General features: G+C 45.2%; 1 protein-coding gene across 1 annotated transcript in view; it reads left to right on the top strand.

Moving 5' to 3' along the window:
* The window catches only part of PLPP3 (phospholipid phosphatase 3), an 80,362-nt gene extending 61,456 nt beyond the window's left edge, over window positions 1-18,906 (top strand). Inside the window, exons 5-6 of the mRNA XM_019742528.3 lie at window positions 4,684-4,860; window positions 18,640-18,906. Of these exons, the coding sequence (XP_019598087.1) occupies window positions 4,684-4,860; window positions 18,640-18,765 (303 nt within the window). The 3' untranslated portion in view covers window positions 18,766-18,906. The remainder of the gene's footprint in view (window positions 1-4,683; window positions 4,861-18,639) is intronic.
* The last annotated feature ends 1,549 nt before the right edge of the window (window positions 18,907-20,455 follow it).

Genomic DNA, 20,455 nt, shown 5'->3' with positions numbered 1-20,455 from the left:
TAATGAAACACAAATGACTTAGCAAGAACGGGGCTGTGAGTCACCCTCATCTGACTCTGCTGGTTCAGACCCCAGGAGCCAGCTAGAATTCAGCCAGGGCTTTCTAAGGAGGTTTTGTTGAAATTCCACAGGACCCCGATTTTAAAGCTAGGACCAGGAAGAAGAGAACTCCATTCATGGAGTGAGTTCTCTGTGCCAGAGACTTTCACACACATCATTTGGTTGGGGGGAGGTGGGGGGCGGGGATGCAGGTATCTACTTTTCTATTGTTGTCTTCATGGTATCTACAACCAGCCGTTTTAGCAACTGGATGAAAAAGCTTAGTATAAGAAAAGGACTTTAAGATTTTATTCTTTTTTTCACAAAGGAACGTATTTTATTCATGCCCGTCTCTTTCACAGACATGATTTTTTTTTGTTGTTGTTGTTTATTTGTTTTTTTTTAAATGAACAGAGTTCCTTATGAGAAAGCAGAAATTCAGAGAAGCAGTGTGACTTGTCTTACAGTTGGTATGAAGCAGAGAAAAGACTCAGATCTAGTTGCTCTGATTGCAGGGCAAACACTTTGCATTTTCTGCATTGTCACACTGATGGTTGAGAAGCAGATTTTTGCAGCCCAGAGATCTTCCCACCACCAATGGGGAAGTGAAAACAGATTAGACAGGCTCTCACGGCTGCTGAGGACTATGAGAGGTCAGGGTGATTTAGGCTTTCCGAGTTTTTCTTCAGCTCTGCTCACCCCATTCCTAACCACTTTTTTTTCAGGGTGCCTAGGACTTTTTGGAAGCCCATGTAGGAATTCTGATTCTGAGAAAGTCTCCTTGTTGTTTGGCCCAGAACCGGGACATTACATCCTTGTGGTCAGGAGGTTTGGCTTCCTCTTCTGAATTAGGGGCACCTGCCCCTGTGGAATGGGAATGAATGGAGCCTGCTGACCCACACAATGCCCCCAGGCTCAGGTTTCCCAGGGAGCAGGGTGCTCCAGAAAGTACTCACTGACTCTGCTGAGGTCCAGGCCCCTGGCCTGCGAACGAGGCTATGAACCAGCAAAATCTGCATCATTGAGCAGTTAGATTGGTGTGGGATGGAGGAGAGAGTTACCAGGTCCTTTGATCAACCTCAAAGCCTGTTGCCACCCGCTTACTTCTCAAATCAGAAGTAGCCATTGGGTGGAAGGTCATTGTTCAATCTTTAGTAATTTACTTGTTTTTGTGAAATCAACCACTGTCATTGCCTACATTTCATTTACTAAGGCAAAAGGGTGGTGTGGGTTTCTGGAAGAGTGCCTTGAGTACACTAGATACTGCTCTACCTATTTCACAGGTGAGGAAGCTTAGAAAAGTTAAGTGACACACTTATTAAGTGGTAAAGCCAGGACTGGAATCAGGGCTGTCTCACCCCAAAATCCACTTTACTACTGCTGGGCTTTCCCCTGAAGCCCCAACTGCAGACACCAGGGTCAATCCCAAGATCTTGAGACATTTCTCCATAAGTGTGCTAGCTACTGATAGATGGGGTGGGGCAAGGGCAAGCTTCCCTCCACAGACTAACCATGACTGACTGCTTCCCAAAAAGATTCTTTCCCCATGGCTCCCTACTCCTTTCTCATTCATAAGCGCTGTCTTCCTGAAGCTATTCTGATGACTGGTCTTTTCCTCTCCAAGTTCCTCTCTTGTATTTATTTTTTTCTTTTATGAAGCTCCAGCCTAAGTATCTGAGTCAGTGGAAGGGGAGAGGTATGCTTTGTTGGGTTGGAAACCCACCCTTCCTGTGCCTCACCCTGATTTCGAAGGCCCGTGACCTCAAGTCTGCAAGTGGGGGGAAGTGTTGCAGGGTTTTGAACCAGCCTTTTCTGCGGACCTGCAGATTTTTCAGGGAGGGAAATTAGAAAATCTTGGGGCTACTAGGTCCAAATGAAGAGAAGTGGTCAGCCGCATGTGCTTCCAGGCACTCGAGCTACATGATCACCTGCCTGTGACCATGGTGGCTACATTTATTTTATGTGTGGGGAAACTGAGGCTCAGTGAGGTTTTCCTGATGCAAACCTGGACTCTTTCTGTTATCCAACACACCCCATCCATCCACAAGACTTGCTGGAGGGAGATCAGACCCTAGCGGGCACAATACAAATAGACACACTATTCCTTGCTCCCTGAACTTGCCACTGTCCTGAAGACTTGTGTTGAGTTGGAGCTACGTCAACATCATCTCCATCCCAACTGCCCAAAGGAAGGGAGCTTTTATTCGTGATTGCAGAATCTGTGGTTGGGTCATTTCCGCAGAAATAAGGGACGAGGCTTTGACCTGCAGACTATTTTTTATGGTACTAAGTGCCTTGCTTCACACGGTTACATTTGTCACTGTTGCTTACAGTTGACATTTACCCCTTGGGACTCAACGGGTCGATGTGCTGTAAAAATAGTGATAAGTATAATAAGTGAGGAAAATGAGGATGTGGAAGAGAGCATTTACCAATCTTTTTTTAAAAGACCCTCAGTGTGCCATGGAGTATGGTTTAGAAAAGACTGGCCTACTAACGAGAGGCCAGGTGCCTTTGTTTGATATCTAGTGCCCTTCCTAAATAGCCTCTGCGAGCCTCTGTAGCCCTGTTTCTCATCACCCCCACCCCCACCCCACCCCAACATCCTCTTCAGCTGTACTGAACTATGAGAAGTGCTCTGGCACTCTGCTGGCTTCTAAGTCGTCACTCTGCCTGGAATACACAGCCCTCACGACTGTCCTCTTAACTCCTACCAAACAGTATTCATCTTTAGGATTCAAGTCAAGTATAATAATTGACCCTAGTCCCTGATCTTCTTTCATACTTCCTATAAAACCCATAATATACTTACTTTTGCTTTCATGTATCTCCCCAACTGTGTGCTCCGTAGGGCAGGAATTGTAACTTCTTATTTCTGTGTCCTTAGCACTTATCATAGTGTCTGGCTTGCTTGCTTGCTTGTTTTTTGTATGTATGTATGTATGTATGTATGTATGTGTGTAAATTATTATTTATTTATTTATTATTTTAATTTAATTTTATTCCTCCCTCATTCCACAGGTTTGGCCTTTTAGATTATTTATAGAATATTGTTGTCACGGTTTTTTTCTCCATATCTTTATAGGATATCCATGGGAATCTGATTGAATTTACATGTCAATATATGAGTTTATGAGTTAAGTGTTCTAAAAAATGAGTGTTCTTATAAAGACAAATTCGAACTCTCTATTCAAATTGTCCTTCATGTCCCTTGTTTCATAAGGGCCCTGGGTGATTCTTTGTAAGTTCATTACTATTTATTTAATCATCTTTGCGATTACCATGACTTTACCTCTTTTAGATCTTTAACTGGTTATTTTTTGCGTATGAAAAACCTTTGATTTTTTTTTTTTAATCACTTGTTTAGCAACCAACAACATCAAAGCATTCTGTATTATTTTTTCATTTGTTATGCTTAGATTTCCCAATAATACATTCATGTTATTTCATAATGATTATAAAATTTCCTGCTGTTCTCCAGGCCTGGGTTTTTGAAACAGTTTCCAAGTAGTTGAGGATTCAGTGCTAGACACTCTTCCTACGTCGATAAGAGTGACTCCGGAATCTTCCATTCTTGTCTCCTCAGGACTGGTCTGTGGCGTGCTCTTTCCTGACCAACAAAAGGAAAATGTCCATTTGTCTCAGGAAGGGCAGTCACGCCTTTGCCACTGTCACAGGTCTATCTTTAGGCCATCAGCCCTCTCCCCTCCACTCTCTTCCCTTCTCCTGGTTTTTGCTTTGATTTGTAGTCGGAAGTTCCTCTTGTCCGATTGCCTCTTCCCCCTCATTTCCCAAGTTCCCACAGGAACCTGGAAAGTAGGTTGTGCCCAGAGGTTAGAACGGAAACTGCAGCAAGATAACTATGGGGGACAATGCCCAGTTGACGTCATTTCAACTTCTTTGCTTCGGCCAGAGGTGTTTTTTTTTTTATTCCATTTTTCTTCAGGTTACTCTCCTACTCCACCCAGCCCAGTGTCTGTCAACCTCTGTTTGAAAGCTCTCTGGCATTGTCTGGCTGGTTTATGTGTTTCCTTACTTTCTAATTCAAAATCCACAGCCCCAAGTAGTGACTTAGAAACTTATCCTTTGATAGAGATGCTTTCTTCTGAAGCATAAGCATCCCCTTGTGACTATCATGATAACCTCCCCCTCTCATCTTATTTCCATGGCAATCCTGAGAGGCAGGTAGTAGTACATGGATTGCATAGAATAATCTCCAGGAAAACACACAAATGCACTGAATGAGTTGTCAATTATAAAAAAGCAAAACTTAACTAACCCTGGTTATTCTTTAATTAGTTTCAATCAAGAAGAAGACAAAAGGGAACTAATATTTGTAAAGTGTCTAATACATGCCAGGCAGTGTGCTAAGGCTATTCTCATATATTATCTTCCTCAGCTCTCTCTAGCTTATCACCCTAGAAAAGCTCCATTTTTCTTAGTTTTTCAGTACAGGAAGTACCGCTCAAGGTTTAAATAACTGGCTTGAGGTCGTGTCCAAGTTGAATACTCTTTCTACAACATGCCACGCCCAAGGTCCGGATGACTGCATTTAGTGGAAATGTAGTATGCATCGACTTGGTATTATAATGCAGGTGAGTAGCGAGTCACTTACTGTCTGTTCATTTTATCTCCACCCTCCAGCTGTACCTGCAGGCCCGCTTCACTTGGCGAGGTGCCCGCCTGCTCCGGCCACTCCTGCAGTTCACCCTGATCATGATGGCCTTTTACACAGGACTGTCCCGTGTATCTGACCACAAGCACCATCCCAGCGATGTCCTGGCAGGATTTGCTCAAGGAGCCCTGGTGGCCTGCTGCATAGTAAGTAGCATCTTGTCCTCAGTATATAATCCGACCTCTGGACTGCCTGCTTGTTAAATGTTTCCAGCTCAGTGACCAAAGCCAGGGAGCTCTCAGTCCTCTTCTCTGCTTGGTATCTGAAGAGTCACCCTACCCAGGACCCCTTCAGTAAAATGAGAATAATGACTGCTTCTTTCAAGCCTGTGAATTTTAATCCAACAGAGTCTGTAAATCCTCTGTTCTATCAACAATGACAGATTTGGACTCACAGAATTTTGCAATTGGAAGAGATCTTAGATCTTGTCCAACTCACTCACTTCATTGATGAGGACATTTAGGGTTAGAGAGGGGAAGAAACTTGTCCCGGGTCACGTGTCAAGTGTAAATCCCTGAGTCAGTGCTCACATGCTGCTTTGGTGGACGCTTACTACTGAGTAGAACTTCTCAGCTTCTTGGAAACTTCTGTCTGTCTCTGTGACCTTTAGGCTGACTTGGTCAGACCCTGACCTCAATGTTGGCTAGAAAAGAGGGGATTTGGTGAAGACTAAGGCCTTACCCATCAAGTCACAGAGTTCCCTAGAGGATGGCCTTGCGATGGGTCACGTTCTGGTTTACCCCAAATGAATGGGTTACCCTTTTCACGTGCTTAATCCCTGATTCCAGTTTGGGTGGGATAAGGTATTCCACCTCTCTGAGCCTCCATCTCCTCAGGAATCTCTGCTTTTCCTGCCTACTAAAAGTTTTCGGGGCTTATTTAGCAAATGTGACTGAATACCTATTCTAATATTGTGTCTTCCTGGGCCCTACTCAGGGGAGCTCAGCCTGGGCCGTCAGGAATCCCAGAATACAGTAATGGCTGGATGTTTCAGCACCACACGTGTAGGCTGTGTTGTTAGCATAACCCTCGCTCTTTCACAGTAAGAATCATGAACAATAGGGAGATATAGACCAGCCCCTGTCCTTTCCTGATTTCTAAGCCTGGCTGCAGCCCCACGTCGCCCTACAACAACCTCTCCCACTCTTCTGTGACAGCATTTATCTCTGTTGAAATTGTTGATGTGTGTCTCCCTTTAGGCTGGGTTCCTTGGGGGTAGGGACCATATGTAACGTATATGTTATTCTCCCTGTATTACCAAGGCCTCTCAGAGATCTTAGCTCAGAGTAAGTAAATGTGCTTAATCATTAAATGTGCTTAATTAGAGTCAGTGAGATGATCTACCCTCTCCTGAGAACCCTGTCAGGAACATTCTCTTGAATGTGGAGGGAAGAATAAGGCAAAGCCCTTGCACCTAAGGAAATCCCAGCCCAGTCGCTCCCACAGCTGGGCCAAGCACAGCAGTTGTAGTACAATGTGGGGCTGCAATGGAGACACAGACAGGGTGCTTCAGCAGGCCGATGGGGGTCTGACTGCAGTGGTCAAGAAGAGGAACCAGGAGTTGGGGTGATCAGAGTGGACACCATAACGAAAGGAACATCTGAGCTGCTTGCCAACCTGGCATGGGAATCCTAACCTAATGGACTGGCTGTTTTGATTCATTACTTTCCTTTCCCTTTTTTTTGGTTTTGTTTCTTTTTCAGTCAAGGAAAAGAAGGGTGAGAAATTGGGAGAACAAGCTGCTAATGAGAGCAGCTGTCACTGACCAGCTTGTTCTCTGATGCTTGGCCCTTTAATGTAAAGTGACAGTGGGGGATGGGTGTATGCACTAAAGGGTAAACCTTTGCTGACTGCCCTTCTCTGCAGGAGAAGGCCCACAGGGTCTGCTGTTGTGTTTCCTTGGCGCCACTGCCCTAATTAGAGTGTCCTGCACCCCCAATTAAAAAAAATTAAAAGATGAGGGAGTCCTTCATTGCCTTCCTCTCTTTTACATCCCAGAGCACTGGCCACGCACAATTAGACAAAGTGTTCAGGACGACCAGGGTTATTTTCAAGAAGGGAAATGAGGGGTCTGAGTTTTATCCTGTTTGGCCACTGTAGCACAAGATAGGAACTTAGTCCTAGCATTTGTAGGACCTACTCTGCGCTGGCACGTTGTAGATCCTGTACCCATTGTTTCCTTTTAGGTCCATGAAGCCATATTACAGATGAGGTAACTGAGGCTCAAAGTGATGGCTGAGGCTCAAGTCACCCAAGGTCAGAGCTAGCTAATAGGTGCTCGCAGATGCTCACTGATTCCAAAGCTTTGCCCTCTGCACTTGGCAAGGTGGGATGATCACTGAACCCAAGGTCAGCCAAAGTTAACCCAAGGCATAAGCAGCATAGACAGCTACATAAAGAGCATAATTTAAGGGTGTCACAAGGGCCTTTCCAACCAACGCTTTGAGTTTGAAAGCCTGTTTTACAGTGTTAAGGTGGGTAGGAAAGGGGTGATAAATATCTTTCCTTGTCGGATAAATATCTTTCCTTGTCTTTTGCCCCCTTAGTAGTGAACACATGAGAGAAGGGACTGGGTCTTATTATTTTTGTCCAAATACCTAACACCCAGGCTGGTACTCCAGAGCTCACGGTCCTGAGTGGCTCTGAATCACAGCACTGAGTGATCCACTTCATTTAGGCCATCTGAGAGGCCAGGGCAAGAAGCTGTGGCTGGTCAGCATAGGAGTTCGCAGATGTTTAGCTTGGGGAAAAGAAGGCAGTCGGTCCTTTCCCATCGTAAGCTCTGTCATCCAGGTTTTAATTGTAAGGAAGACAGAAGGATAGTTCAGGACCCTGGATTGAGCGGAGATGGGTCTGGAGTACCAAGAGGCCATCTGAAGACACCCGGGAGAGGGAACCGTGAGGAGGATGGAGGGTGTCTGCCTCACAGGTTTTATAGCTTTATCACGTGCTTTCCTGGAGTTCAGCATAGCTCTCGTAGCCTAGGCAGGGACCTGTGGCCTCTGCTCTGCTATGTCTTGTAGAACTTTCCCCCAAGAATCAAGGCTGACTGTCCCAGTGAAACCCAAGAAAAGCCAAGTTCTCTTCTCATCCATGAATGTGGCTATGTTGGATGGATCTTGAAACAGACCAAGAAAGAGGCAGTACAGTGTGGTACAAGACCGTGGCACAGGGTGCCAAGAACTCAGAGTCCATTCCCCACTCTGTCTGATCATCACTTCCTAAGCCATGCTTCTGTGGACTTCCCATTAATTTAACTGAGAAATAATATTTGCTAACATGTATTGAGAGTTAGTGTGCCAGCCGCTATATTAAGTACTTACCCAGATCATCTTCAGTCCCCCCAAAATCCTATATTGAATCCTATATCCATCATTGTCCTCACTGAAGAGATGAGAAAACAGTGACTAAGAAAGATTAAGCTGCCAGATGGGAGTGGGGTTGGATGGCTGGGTGAAAAAGGGGAAGGGTTTAAGAAGTACAAATTGGCAGTTACAAAAGAGTGATGGAGCTGTAGAGTACAGTGTAGGGAATACAGTCAATAATGTCATAACTAGGTATGTACGGGTGCCAGGGGGATCACTTCACAAGTTATATAAATGTCTAACCACTGCTGTACACCTACCTGAAACTAATGTAAAATAATATTGACTGTCAACTGTAATCGAAAAATAAAATATATATACATATATATACAAGAAACAAAAAAGAAGGATTAAGTGCAATGGAGAGAAGGTAGAGAAGCCAGGAGGTGGTCCGACACAGAGCCAGCACTGCCAGCTTCTTTTAAGGGGCTCGTCTCCTGCTCCTCTCCAGGCGCACCAAGCTTGCGAATATTTTCCAACATGGCGGTCCCCTTTGATGGGGACATGCAGTTTCATGTTTCACCTCATCTCTGATCCAACCTTCTCTGTTAGTGTCTCACGTTGCTCTTGGAACACATTACCACCAACCTAGTGGTATAAAACAACACAAATTCATTTTCTTATAGTTCTTGAGTTTGGAATTCCAAAAGGGGTCTCACTGGGCTAAAGAGTCAAGGTGTTAGCAGGGCTGCGTTCCTTCTGGAGGTACTAGCGAGAGTCCGTTTCCTTCACTTTTCCAGCTTCTAGAAGCTGCCTTTGTTCTTTGGCTTGTGGCCCCTTCCTCCATCTTCAAAACTAGCAGCATAGCATCTTCAGATCACTTTCTTTCATTCTCTCTGGCCTCTGTTTCCATCATCACATGTCCTTCTGTGATTTTGACTCTCCTGACTTCCTCTTATGAGGACCAGTGTGATTACATTGGACTCACTTGTATAAACCAGAGTAATCTCTCCATCGCAAGATCTTTAACTTAATGACACCTGCAACTCTATTTTGCTATGTAAGGTAACATATTTGCAGGCTCTGGGGGTGGGGACATGGACATCTTTGCGGGCCATTGTTTAGTGTACCACACCTTCCCTCTGTCTTCGCTGAATAAAGAATTCATCTAACTTTCTTCTAGTGTTGCCATGGCCTCTTGCATGTTTTTTCTGCTGTGGCATTCAGCCTGGCTCTGTCGTAATTGCCTGATCATATGGCTGTCTCCCCATCTAGATTGCGGGTGCCTCAATAGCAAAATCCGTGGCTTAACTTTCTGGCTATTCATTCCCAACACTTAGTACAGCGGCTGACACAGTGGGTGCTTGATAAGCATTAAAGAATGAGTGATGAATTAGCTTACGACCTATAGCAAGGAACTTCCCCTCTGAGCCAAGTTTCCTCAACTGTGAATTGATCTTGAAGGCCCTGATGTTGGAGCCCCATGACCTTCTCTCACAGATTCTATGGCACAGCTGATTTTGGAGACCTGCTTTCTCAGAGGAAACCCTCTCCCTGTCATGCCCACGAAGGTGGCCTCTACTTGGAGATCATGACACGGTTCTAAGCCCCCAGTGAGTGCTGTGCACCCCCTAGAATGTTGGCTGAGTCACTGCAGAGCCTTAGGCAACAGGCCATGACAGCCAAGCCCTTTCCCAAGTCTGCTGAGAGTAAAGCCTGTCACAACAACAGACATGTCTAGACAAAAATCACATGCCAAACAGGAGGGGGTTTGGTTTCCTCCCCCACTGCTCACTCGTTGAACTAACTCTTTTCGGAGAGGGAGACAATGGCACCCAACACAGACAGAAAACATACACGACGTGATGGACTCAATATGAAGACATGGGCACATAGGGTCAGGTGGGCCTGAATAGAGGTACACAGGACAAAAGTAGACAGCCAGCGCCCAGAGAGACAGAGGCATGTGGACAGATCCAGTTGTACCCAGACACATCCTCTCCGTTTCTCACCTGCACTCAGAACCACAGACACACATAGACAGGCCAGTGTAAACACAGGCACATACTGACCTTCACAGTCCCCTACCCACCCCCACACACACACACACACAGACACACACACACACACACAGTTCTACCAAGATGTGAACTCTTCAGCTGTGCTCACCATGCCCAACCCCTGGTGTAACCCAGGGACTCAGATGAAGAGACAGACATCAGTTCATTTCCTATCTGGTGACAACTTGCCTATCTGGTCACCTCCTCCCTTGACCTTCTAACAGATGGCAAATTATGGGGCCTTGGGAGGGGTCAGGGCAGGGCCAGGCCGCCATTGCTGTGGGTTTGGCAGAGGAAGCAGCTGCTCGTGAATTTCATAAACACACAGCAGAGTCTTTCCTGGTTTTCCTCTTCCCGGGGGTGGGGCTGTGCTAGCAGTTACTCTTTTTTTGTGCTGCTGTCTTCCTCCAGGATGTAGGGCAGGGCGAGGGTTTTCTTTGTCTTTGCCCCAGTGAAGTAAAGAGACAAGCAAGAATGTGAATGTGAAGAAGAGTTCAGTGATGACAACTCCCTCAGGAGGAAACTAGGGGGCAGAGAGAGAGTGTGTGACATGCCCAGGGATGCAGTGATAGAGTAGGAACCAGATACAGGGGTCTTGAGTCTATCTCACAGGACGAAAACAGTCAACTCCAAACATGCTTGGCCTATGCCATGAATTTGTGAGATCTCTCTCTTCTTCAACAGAGGAGATTACCACCTATTCCCATTGGGTTTATTCGACCATGCCTGGACACGGGAATCGGTGAAATGAGCTCCCAAATCTCTTCTGGACTTGCAAAAGCCTAGCTCTTGGCCACTCAGGCCTTCACTGTCAAGTGGGCAGGGGTGCCAGGAATGTGGATGTGGGAGAGAGAAGGGAGCAGAGGCAGAGATACATTTTGGCTCCCATTAGAGGAGGACAGCAGTACCTTTGCAGTATTCTACGGTTTGCAGAGTCCTTTTACCATCTCCTTTTGCATTCCCCTGCTGAGATGGACGGAGTGGATGGTAAGCAGCGACTCAGAAATGGGAGTTATATTCCTGACACTTGCTAGTTAGGCATATTGGGCAAGTCACTTCCGCTCAGCAACCTTTTCCCATTCTATGAAGTGGGTATAGTAATAACTTTATACAATCTTTGGATTAAGAATTCAAAGAATAAAAGATGTACCAGGCTTGGCACATGCAACACATTGACTGAATGTGTCCTATGTGCTAAGTATTAGGTTTTGTGTAAAGATTTGGCTCTAAAAAGAGTTGGTCCTTAAAGAGCTTAGAATGCAGTAGCTTTCCAAGACTTGACCACAATCGATAACTAATACATTTTACATCATAACGCAATGGAGACACCCACACATAACTAAAATATTTCACAAAATAAGACTTACCCTTACTGTGTGTGATACATTCTAATATTTTTAATTTAACCTTTAAACATGCTGGTGGTAACCACCTAGTATATTGATTTTGTAACTTACTAATGATTTGTGACATGCAGTTTGAAAAACACTAATCTGAGGGGTGGGCAGACACGTGAACAAACATGCATTTGAAGGGCACAGCTGCTAGGATGGTACCCTCTCCCGGGAACAGTGGGAGCATAAGAGAGGGGATTGTTCATTCTTCTTGAGGCTGTTAGAAGGCTAGAAGAGGAGATAATTCTCGAAAGATGAGTGGACATTTTTTTGAGATGCAAAAGATAGGCATTTCGTGCAGAAGGAGTAATACAGACTTGGAGATTGGTGAGAGTACGGTTTGTCTTCTGACCCTAGGAATTCAAAACAATGGAGCTTATGGGATAATGGGGGAGGTGAGCTCAATAGACAGTGGTCCCTTCGCTCTTTCAGCTTGAAAATGTCGGATTTCTGGGAGTGGGGGTCCCTGCCTTTGGCCGGCCTCTGTCATCCTTGGGTACCACATTCCTGAACTCTGCCTGCTGCCGGGTCTAGCACCCCATTGACAGAGCAGTCAGTGCTCTGGGTCCTCCCTACCCGAATGCCTTTGTCGTGATAGCCTAGAAATGACTTCGTGTCAAGCTCCTTGGAAAGATACCGTTAGGACTGCCAGCAACTTGCTTCCCTCTGCTGCTCCAAACTCTCCTCCGTTTTCTGAGACTAACTTCCTTTACGTCCCTCCGTAGCAAGATGCTCTTGAATGATGGTACCTGAAGTAGGATTTGAATAGCTCTTTATAAGTGTTTTCACATAAATTCCTCCATTTGAGCCTTACAATAACGATGGAAAGGTAGATTTTTAAGTGACATTTGCACAACATACAGTGCAGACCCATCATCTGAGATCATAAACCTCTTCAGTTTGTGTAAAGTCAAGCCTAGACAAGAGTGTGACTTAGCCTGGCTCGCCCAGCAGCAATTTGGGGACTAGATCCTGACTCTTAGTGTGACACTCTTTCCACCCAATCATGTTCCCTCTCCGATACATTAGGAAATCATAAATATTCCCAGTGCCAAAAGCCACTGAAAGCTCTTTATTGTGGTACATATCAAAGTAATGATTGCAATCAGGTAACTCCCATTTAGTCAAAAAACAGGGCTGCCAAAAATGGCTTTTCTTCAGACACTTATTATACTTAACGGCATAAAGGTGAGCCAGGTCCCAAGGCTTTCTCCTGCAAAGAAAATAATTTCTTTCTTTTTTTTTCTCCCCCTTCTTCCACCCCCCTCCCCCCCACTCCGGTTTAAGCTGCTGTTTCTCTGTGTAGGACACAGCTCCCTGGCCCATGCTGGTATTATGAGCCTTGTGCCCCCCCCGGGTGAGGCGGTCAGTCACCAGTCTTCTGTCAGCCACTCACAACAGCTCATGGCAGCTCTCGCCGGCTGCTGGCTGCTCACGCTGGCCACCGGCCGCTCATGGCAGCACACGGTAGCCCACGGCAGCACACTGCAGCCCACAAGAAAATTATTTCTTAATCTATAAATTGCTTATTATGGTAGAGCAGGATGCCAAAAGGAAATCCCAGGGCCAAGACATGGGGATGTATGCAAAAGGAACAGCCCATGGTGTCTCTCCTCACGTGAAGAGTGGACTAGATTTATTGAGGGCTCCAGCTGCCGAGCTCTGGACACAGTTCATTCCCCTGAGCAGCTCAGAGTCTAAAGGGGACACGTGACAGCATTTAAAGCATCATGCATTATAGCCTATGCCCAATGCTAAGACAGAAGGTCAATAAAAGTTCAGTATGGGTACCGAAGAGAAAAGGTAAGGGCTGCTCAAGAAGGTATTAATGAAGCCCTGTATACAAATAAAGGAGCTGCTCTCAAAGAGATTACATGATATCTAAGACAGATAGCCAGTAACTGGCGGGTCTAGGATTTGAGCCAATCTGTTCATCTCTACTGGCTGTCCACTACGGTTCTCCTAACGTTAGTCTGCATAACAAACATCAGTAGTGTTTGTTCAATGCAGATTCCAGGCCAAACTTTCAGTAGGTCAGGGGTGGACCCAGGAATCTGCTTTTTCAAGGCCTCAGCTGATTCTGAAATATATATTGTGAGGATGACAGTCTGAGAAATACTAGAATAGATAACTCTCAGTCTTCTTCTTTTTCTAACATTCCAAAATTCTTCTGCCTTTATACTTATCTGATTTGTGCCGGCATCTAAGCTCAACAGGGACTTATAAAAATCCTGATGAATAAGGACATGATTCCTATCTTCAAGGAGTTCACTTACACACTCTCAGGAGTTGAAACACTCAGGGATTCCATAAACATTTCAAGGACAATTTTGTTCTCATAATCCGCCCTTACAATGACCCTGAGAATTTGCTGACTTGGCCATTTGCAGCAATGGGAGTGGAAACCTGGCTACCACCAGGCTTCTTGTTTCTGGCCAGCTCGGTTCTTGGTGAGCTTCAGCCAGGCAGCAGCCCGGCCAGCATCTCCGGGGTCGGTGAATACCGGCAACAAGACATCGGAGCTTCTTCCTTGTTAATTGTGCTGACTCATTCTCTAAAATAGCCCCAGAAATTATAGGCCTTTGAGTACAAGCCCTTATCTGTCCAATGGAAAGTTTCCATTCGTACGTGGTCTTCATGTCCAGCTTGAATCCGTACAGGCTGTCACATGCTCATTCATCTTAATCATTTCCTATTTTCTCCTCTCTCCTTTTCCTTTTTTGTCTAGTTCTTTCTTCACTTTCCACACCAGGGGAAGGAGAAGATAAGTAAGTGACTTTGTGTAGGTAGGCACTGAACACACAAGCCAGTGATAACGGTTCCCATTTACTAACCTTTTACTGGACACTGGGTGATGGGTCACAATTGTGCCTTTTGTTAGGTCATATAATCCTTAGAGTAACCCTCTGAAGTAGGTAATGGATTCCTCATTTAGATATTTTGCTGAAAATGGCAAAACTTGGATTTGAAGACAAGTCTGCTATTCTACTCCAAAAAGGAAAGCTTATACAAGGGGAGTGGGCGATGGTGACACGATGCTAATGTAATAACAATAGTCACCATTTTCAAGGAGCCTCCCTGCACATGTCTTAGCGCCTCGTCACAGTGAATGGGATCCCTCCAGCCTGGGGTTGCCTTGTTTCTGTGTAGCCTTGCTCTTGATGGAAGGGCTATATTGTCCTGAGTGCTTGGGTGAATTGGATCACAGAATAGCCTGCCATTCTGACGCAGCAGGAGGTCAGAACCACTTCCCCAAGACAATATCAGAGGAAGCCAAAATATTAGAAGTCAAAGGAAAGCACAGCTGCAATTTGTTTCACTAGCATAGTTACCCAAGGTTAAAGTTTTGATGGGAACAAGTGCAAAGATTTCTAGAGGTGAAAACAGAACTGGACAGAAAAGTATTACCTCCTCCTGCACACTTACACCTCCCCACTGCACTTCTGTCTTCAACGTTTCAGAAGCCATCTCTTCTTTTTTTGTCATCACTGCATGGTTGTAGTTCAGGACTCACCCTCTCCTGGCTTCTGTAGTAGCGTCCTGCCTTCGGGCTCTGCACCCCTTCTCATTCCTTCTCCGTCTTAAATGCCATCATAATCTCAGTGCGAGTCTTCCCAACATTCTGTTCCCTTTTCAGCTTTGACAACAGCTCCTAAGGACAAGAGGATAAGGTCCGAATTCCTCAGCGTGTCCTAGGAGGCTTTGTCCTCTCCAGCCTCATCACCGCTTGGCCCTCGCTATGCCGAGCTTCCTGCAGCTCCCGAACATGCTGTGCTGTCTGTCCTCTCTCACTGCCGTGCCTCTGCACACACTGCTCCCTTTGCCTAGAACAACATTCCTGGCATTCACCACCTGGCTAACTCCTACTTATCCTTCAAAGCTAAGCTCAAATATACCTCCTTTGGGGAAAGCCTTCTAAGGCCCTCTCCCCTCCCCTTCAGCCTGGGTTGGAGGCCACACTCTCTGTGCTTCTTTAACACCCTGGCTTCCCCCTATCATAATCCTTAAAACACTGCATTGTAGGGGTCTGTTTACCTGGATCTCTCCCTCATTGCCCTGTGAACTCTTGGAGGGCAAAGGACACTGTCTTATGTATATTTATTTTTATAATCTCAGGGCTTGGCACAGAGAGATGTTCAATAAGTGTTTACTGATTGCATTTTTCCAAAAAAGCAATTTATAAAATGCAGACGAGGAGAGGTGGAGTTGAAAGTATGTGCTCAGGGCAGTGTAACAGAACTCCTCTTGGTGCTTCGGGTATGGATTTCGTGTTTGCTGAGACTATGTATTATCTAATGTGTTCTTTCTTACGACAGAGAAGATGTGTGGAGTGGGACTGCGGCTGGGAGTGGGTTTGTTCCAGTGGATTTGTTTTAAGATAGCTCTCTAATTTATATAGACCCTTCCCTTTCCCGCCTGGGCCTCTGGGTTTTCTTTCTGGGGGGAAATCATCTTCTGCAGGAAATGGAACTGCTCCAAGCCAAGAAGTTTTCACTCTTACAAGTCCTTTTGGTGTTCTGCTGTTCAAGCATTAGGAAGACTGAGCCCTGTTTGAGTCTTGACAGGACCGTGTTTTATGATCGCAAAAAAGTGTTTGTGTAACTTCAAGCCACGCTGAAAGTGAAATACAGCTTGAGGAGGGGGGGTTCTGCTGGCCCCGGCTCAACTTTTCATCTTGCCGCTTGGCTGTGTGCATGTGGTGTGTCAGAATATGGTTCCCCTGAAGTCCGTAGGCGTTGTATGTGCCGACAGGATGCAAGGGCCAGAGTGCTTGCTTCCAGTAGAGAGGAGTTTAGCAATTCAACAACAAACACTTATTGAACCCCTGGTGTGTCCAAAGCTCGGTGCTGAGTGCTTTGGGTGATATAGGGTGATTAGGTCCAGGGTCCCATCCTCGAAAAGCCTCCCATCTAGGAAGAAAGCCTGAATCACAGAGTTTTAGAGACATGAGAGGGCATGGCAATTTCTAGGTCCAGTCATTACTTGGGTGCCCAGAGCATTACAGAAAGGAATACCTTTTCTTGAACGATGTACCAGACACAGGTTTAGATCTTCTTCTCAAGTACATTGCTGCCTTTAACCTTTATATTCTCCCTATCTTGCAGTTAGGAAACAGAAACCCTAGTACGTAGCGGATACACGCTAAGAAAATTAAAATTGGGAAATAAGCCAATAGACTAAGGTGGTGTCAGGATCTTGAAGGGGTTCTGTTTGTTTGGGGGTGGGGAGACTGTCCCCTGCTATATTTGCCCTGAGCAGATGGGATGAGGCTGGGATTTCTGCTCTCAGAAATGACAGTAGTGGGAGCACTTATTTGGTGGAGCGACCTATCGCTGCTGGGCTTGAGGAAGCAGAGTTGTAATACCAGCAGTGGAAGGATTGATCATAACTTCCCTCAGGACACAGTGAAGGAAGGAGGGGAAGGTAATTTCCAGGTAGAGATGAGGATGTTTATTGGCTCTGTACCTGTCAGAGAAGAGTTGAAAAGTTTACCTCCACATGTCACTTTAATCATGTTTATTAGTATTTCCTTACAGTGGAGGCATGTGAAAACACCTTCTCTGAGCTGCAAAGGTTCCCGAGCGGGGGAGCCCAGAGCCTCATGGCAGGGCTGAGTATACAGATCTGTTCCTTCCTGGTCCTCAAGTCTGTCAAGGAGATAAATCTTTCTGTGCCACAGTTCTCATACCTCTTTAGAAAAGACAGGGACACAAAGCTTAATTTTTTTCCTTTGCAAAGTGCTAATTCAATAGCACTCAGACTGTAAATATATTAAAATCTTAAATTGCTTGGCTTTTTTATAGTAACATAGAAATATCCTGGCCTGCTTTTCTTATTTATAATCTTTTTTTTTTTTTTACAAACAATAATAATTAGACATTTGAGTAAATAATATATGTAATGGGTACAAAATTCAAAAAGTATTAAACGGTTTTACAGTGACGTGTAAGTCTCGGTTCCACTTTTGTCTTCTAGTCACCCAGCTCTCCTGGGGGTAACCAGCATCGCTGTGATTTTTGTGGCACTTTGTTGATTGATGCAATTTTAGAGATGGGACATTGTGGCAATTGGTTCAACAAATGATCCAAGTCCTTAGCGCAGCCAGGCCCTGGCTGCTGGAGCCGTGCTGTTGGTGTGAACTCTCATGAAGAACTTCATTTCTTGCCTAGAATGTGTCCAGAATGAAGTCACAGTGCCATCATCAATAGTGAGCATATGACCCTCTGCAGGACAAAGACATTTCTATCCAGAAAGCTGTTAGACATAGGAACTTGGACAGTGTTTTATTTCCCATTTCGAAACCCAGCCATATGTTTCCTATTACATTACATGACTGATAGGTGCCACTTAGGGTTACTTAATACAAACTCCTGTTGCTAAATGGCTCAAATGGATGTCTGTGTATTTATTTTGCCATGTAATACAAAGCATAAATTTTTCTTACTCTGGTAACTTATCAGAAGTTCTTAAATCTTTCATCAGAAGCTAATTGAGACAGGGACTCTGCCTGAGCCATCCCTATACCCTCACAAGTGGGTGTTCAGTAAATGTTTCTCAGTGATTCAAGAGAGACTCAGTGTGTCGCATGCTCAGAGGGAGGAAGGCCGTGAGATGAGCAATAGGAGAGTTTTCATTGACCTTTCCTCCGGGTTGGTTGCTGACTCCTTCAGCAATGAGGCCCTGGCTTCTTGACCCCCATCAGACTGTTGATATCACTGGGCTTCCAGGAAAAGTCGTCACAACTGCTTCCTTACTCCAACTCTTGCTGATAGGGATTAGGTCTTTTGTAAGGAAAGGGAAAGTATTGTGATTAATGACGGACTTAATTATGACTTGCTTCCTTTGTGTAGGGATTTATCTTTCATTGCTGTTCATTTGCTTTGAGAAATAAGGTAGTGGGGGCTGCAGATATGGTGCAGTGGACTGGGAGTCCCTAGCACTGAACTCTGTGCAACCTGGGGCAGGTCACGGCCCTTCTCTGCGCCTCAGTTTCCCTGTATGTACAAGAAGGATTGGACTGTGTGACCTGTATGGTGCTTCCCTAGTCAAATATCTGTGGTTCAGGGCCCCCTTTTCCTAAAGTCCACGGTCTTATCCCCTTCCTTTGCTCATCCCCAGATCCCAGATGTCAGTCACTGATTTGGATGTCTGATTTGTGCTTGCAGGTTTTCTTCGTGTCCGACCTCTTCAAGGCCAAGATGACACTCGCCCTGCCTCCCCCTGCCATCAGGAAGGAGATCCTCTCACCTGTGGACATAATTGACAGGAACAATCACCACAACATGGTGTAGGTGCCGCCTACTTCCTGCGCTGTTTTTGTAAAATGACTGCTGACAGCAAGTTCTTGCTGCTCTCCAATCTCATCAGACAGTAGAATGTAGGGAAAAACTTTTTGCCCGACTGATTTTAAAAAGAAAAAAAAAAAAGTCTTACTTTGTGGCCTTCCAAAATAGGTAGTGCTCACCTATGTGGAAACAACAACAAACTAACACCAAGTGCCGGAACCCTGGATGTGCAATTGGTTTAAGTGTTCATGTTCTAGTGAACACTGGCTTGTTCTGGAACAGACACTAAAATGTTTTGAGTAGAGTCTGCCGGTCACTTTTGTGACGGAGGCATCCCAGGCCTGTGAGAAAAGCTCAAATTCACCTTGTAGCACACAATGCCAGAAATAGCACTGAATCAAGAAAATAGCCATTGGGGGGGGGTCCCCTCTAGTGTCTCTCTGTCCACACCACTCTATCTTCTACTGTGACTTTGGTTCAGGAAGTTTTTGTTTGTTTGTTTCTTTGTTTGTTTTTTAATATAAGGAAAGAGCAAGTTGCTCAGTCAAGTGATCAGATCCTGAATCCAAATTCCTAGACCGAAGGCCTTATCACTCACTTCCCGGCCCATAGGCCAACACCACCCTCCCTCGCGTTAGTGATTAGGAGACTCTTTGTGGATGAGTGAAGATCACAAATAGCACAACTTCAGACGAGATCGAGGGTACAGGCCCTCATTTGTCTTCTTTGGACGCATCATCCTGTGACGTTGAAACGGCGGTTGCAGGATGCTGATGTTATAGAACATCCATCACCCAGGCACTTGCACACTCTTAGTAACGGTTAGCTTCGGTTACCGCTTTCTCCCTGGAAAGCCTCGCTCTGTACCCACCGGGATTTCCTGTGAGGGTCTGGAGATGAGCCAAGGCATGGTCTGCCACCAGCTGATGGAAAGCAGCCTTCCATACAAGACATGAGGGAGGGAAGGGGCAGGAATGAAAAATGAACCAACCTTTTGGCTACTCAAAGTCGGAACAAGCCAGAGTAGCGGACGGTCTCATGCCTGAGAGGCTGCCCTTCTAGGTAATGGAGCTGACGAGGGTCTCTGTGGGAGTCGCTCTTGCTAAGCTGTGTAAAGCACTATTGTCTTGGGGTTGATCTCTAGGACAGTTCTTGATAGGTTCTGCTGGGCAGAACACATGGGTTAAATCTCCGGAAAGAGTTTTCCTCATCCTCTATCCATGAGTGTCCTCCCATCACGCAAGGTCCCACTCTAGGCAATAGACAGGGACCCCTTCTACTGAACCTTTGAGGAAAAGAGGAAGGAAGAAATGCTTTCAAATCTTCTTGGATGCAAACCTTTCAAAGGGCTAAATGTAACCACATGGATCAACCACAAGCACATTCTTACCACAGAAGCCGTCCTTTCATTTCAACTTATAGCAAGCTATGATTTTTATATATAAATATTATATAAATAATGTATAAAACATTAAAAGTTAACTATGTAAAATATTATTTCTGAAACAATTTTAGCTATATCCACTATGATTATAAACTGTGTCTCGACCTGTGTTATTTACATTAGCTGCTTAAAGAAGCATTGAGTTAATTTTTTTAATATCAACTAAAATATCATAGTTCTGTGGTAGACATTGTTTTACAACAAAAGAAATAACTGCAACTAGGGAAAACTGTATAAAAACATTAAATTGTC

Source organism: Rhinolophus sinicus, chromosome 14, assembly GCF_057876585.1.
Source record: "Rhinolophus sinicus isolate RSI-liver-muscle chromosome 14, RSI-T2T, whole genome shotgun sequence".
In the NCBI taxonomy this organism is placed as follows: domain Eukaryota; kingdom Metazoa; phylum Chordata; class Mammalia; order Chiroptera; family Rhinolophidae; genus Rhinolophus; species Rhinolophus sinicus.
This window is presented reverse-complemented; position numbering and strand designations above follow the sequence as displayed.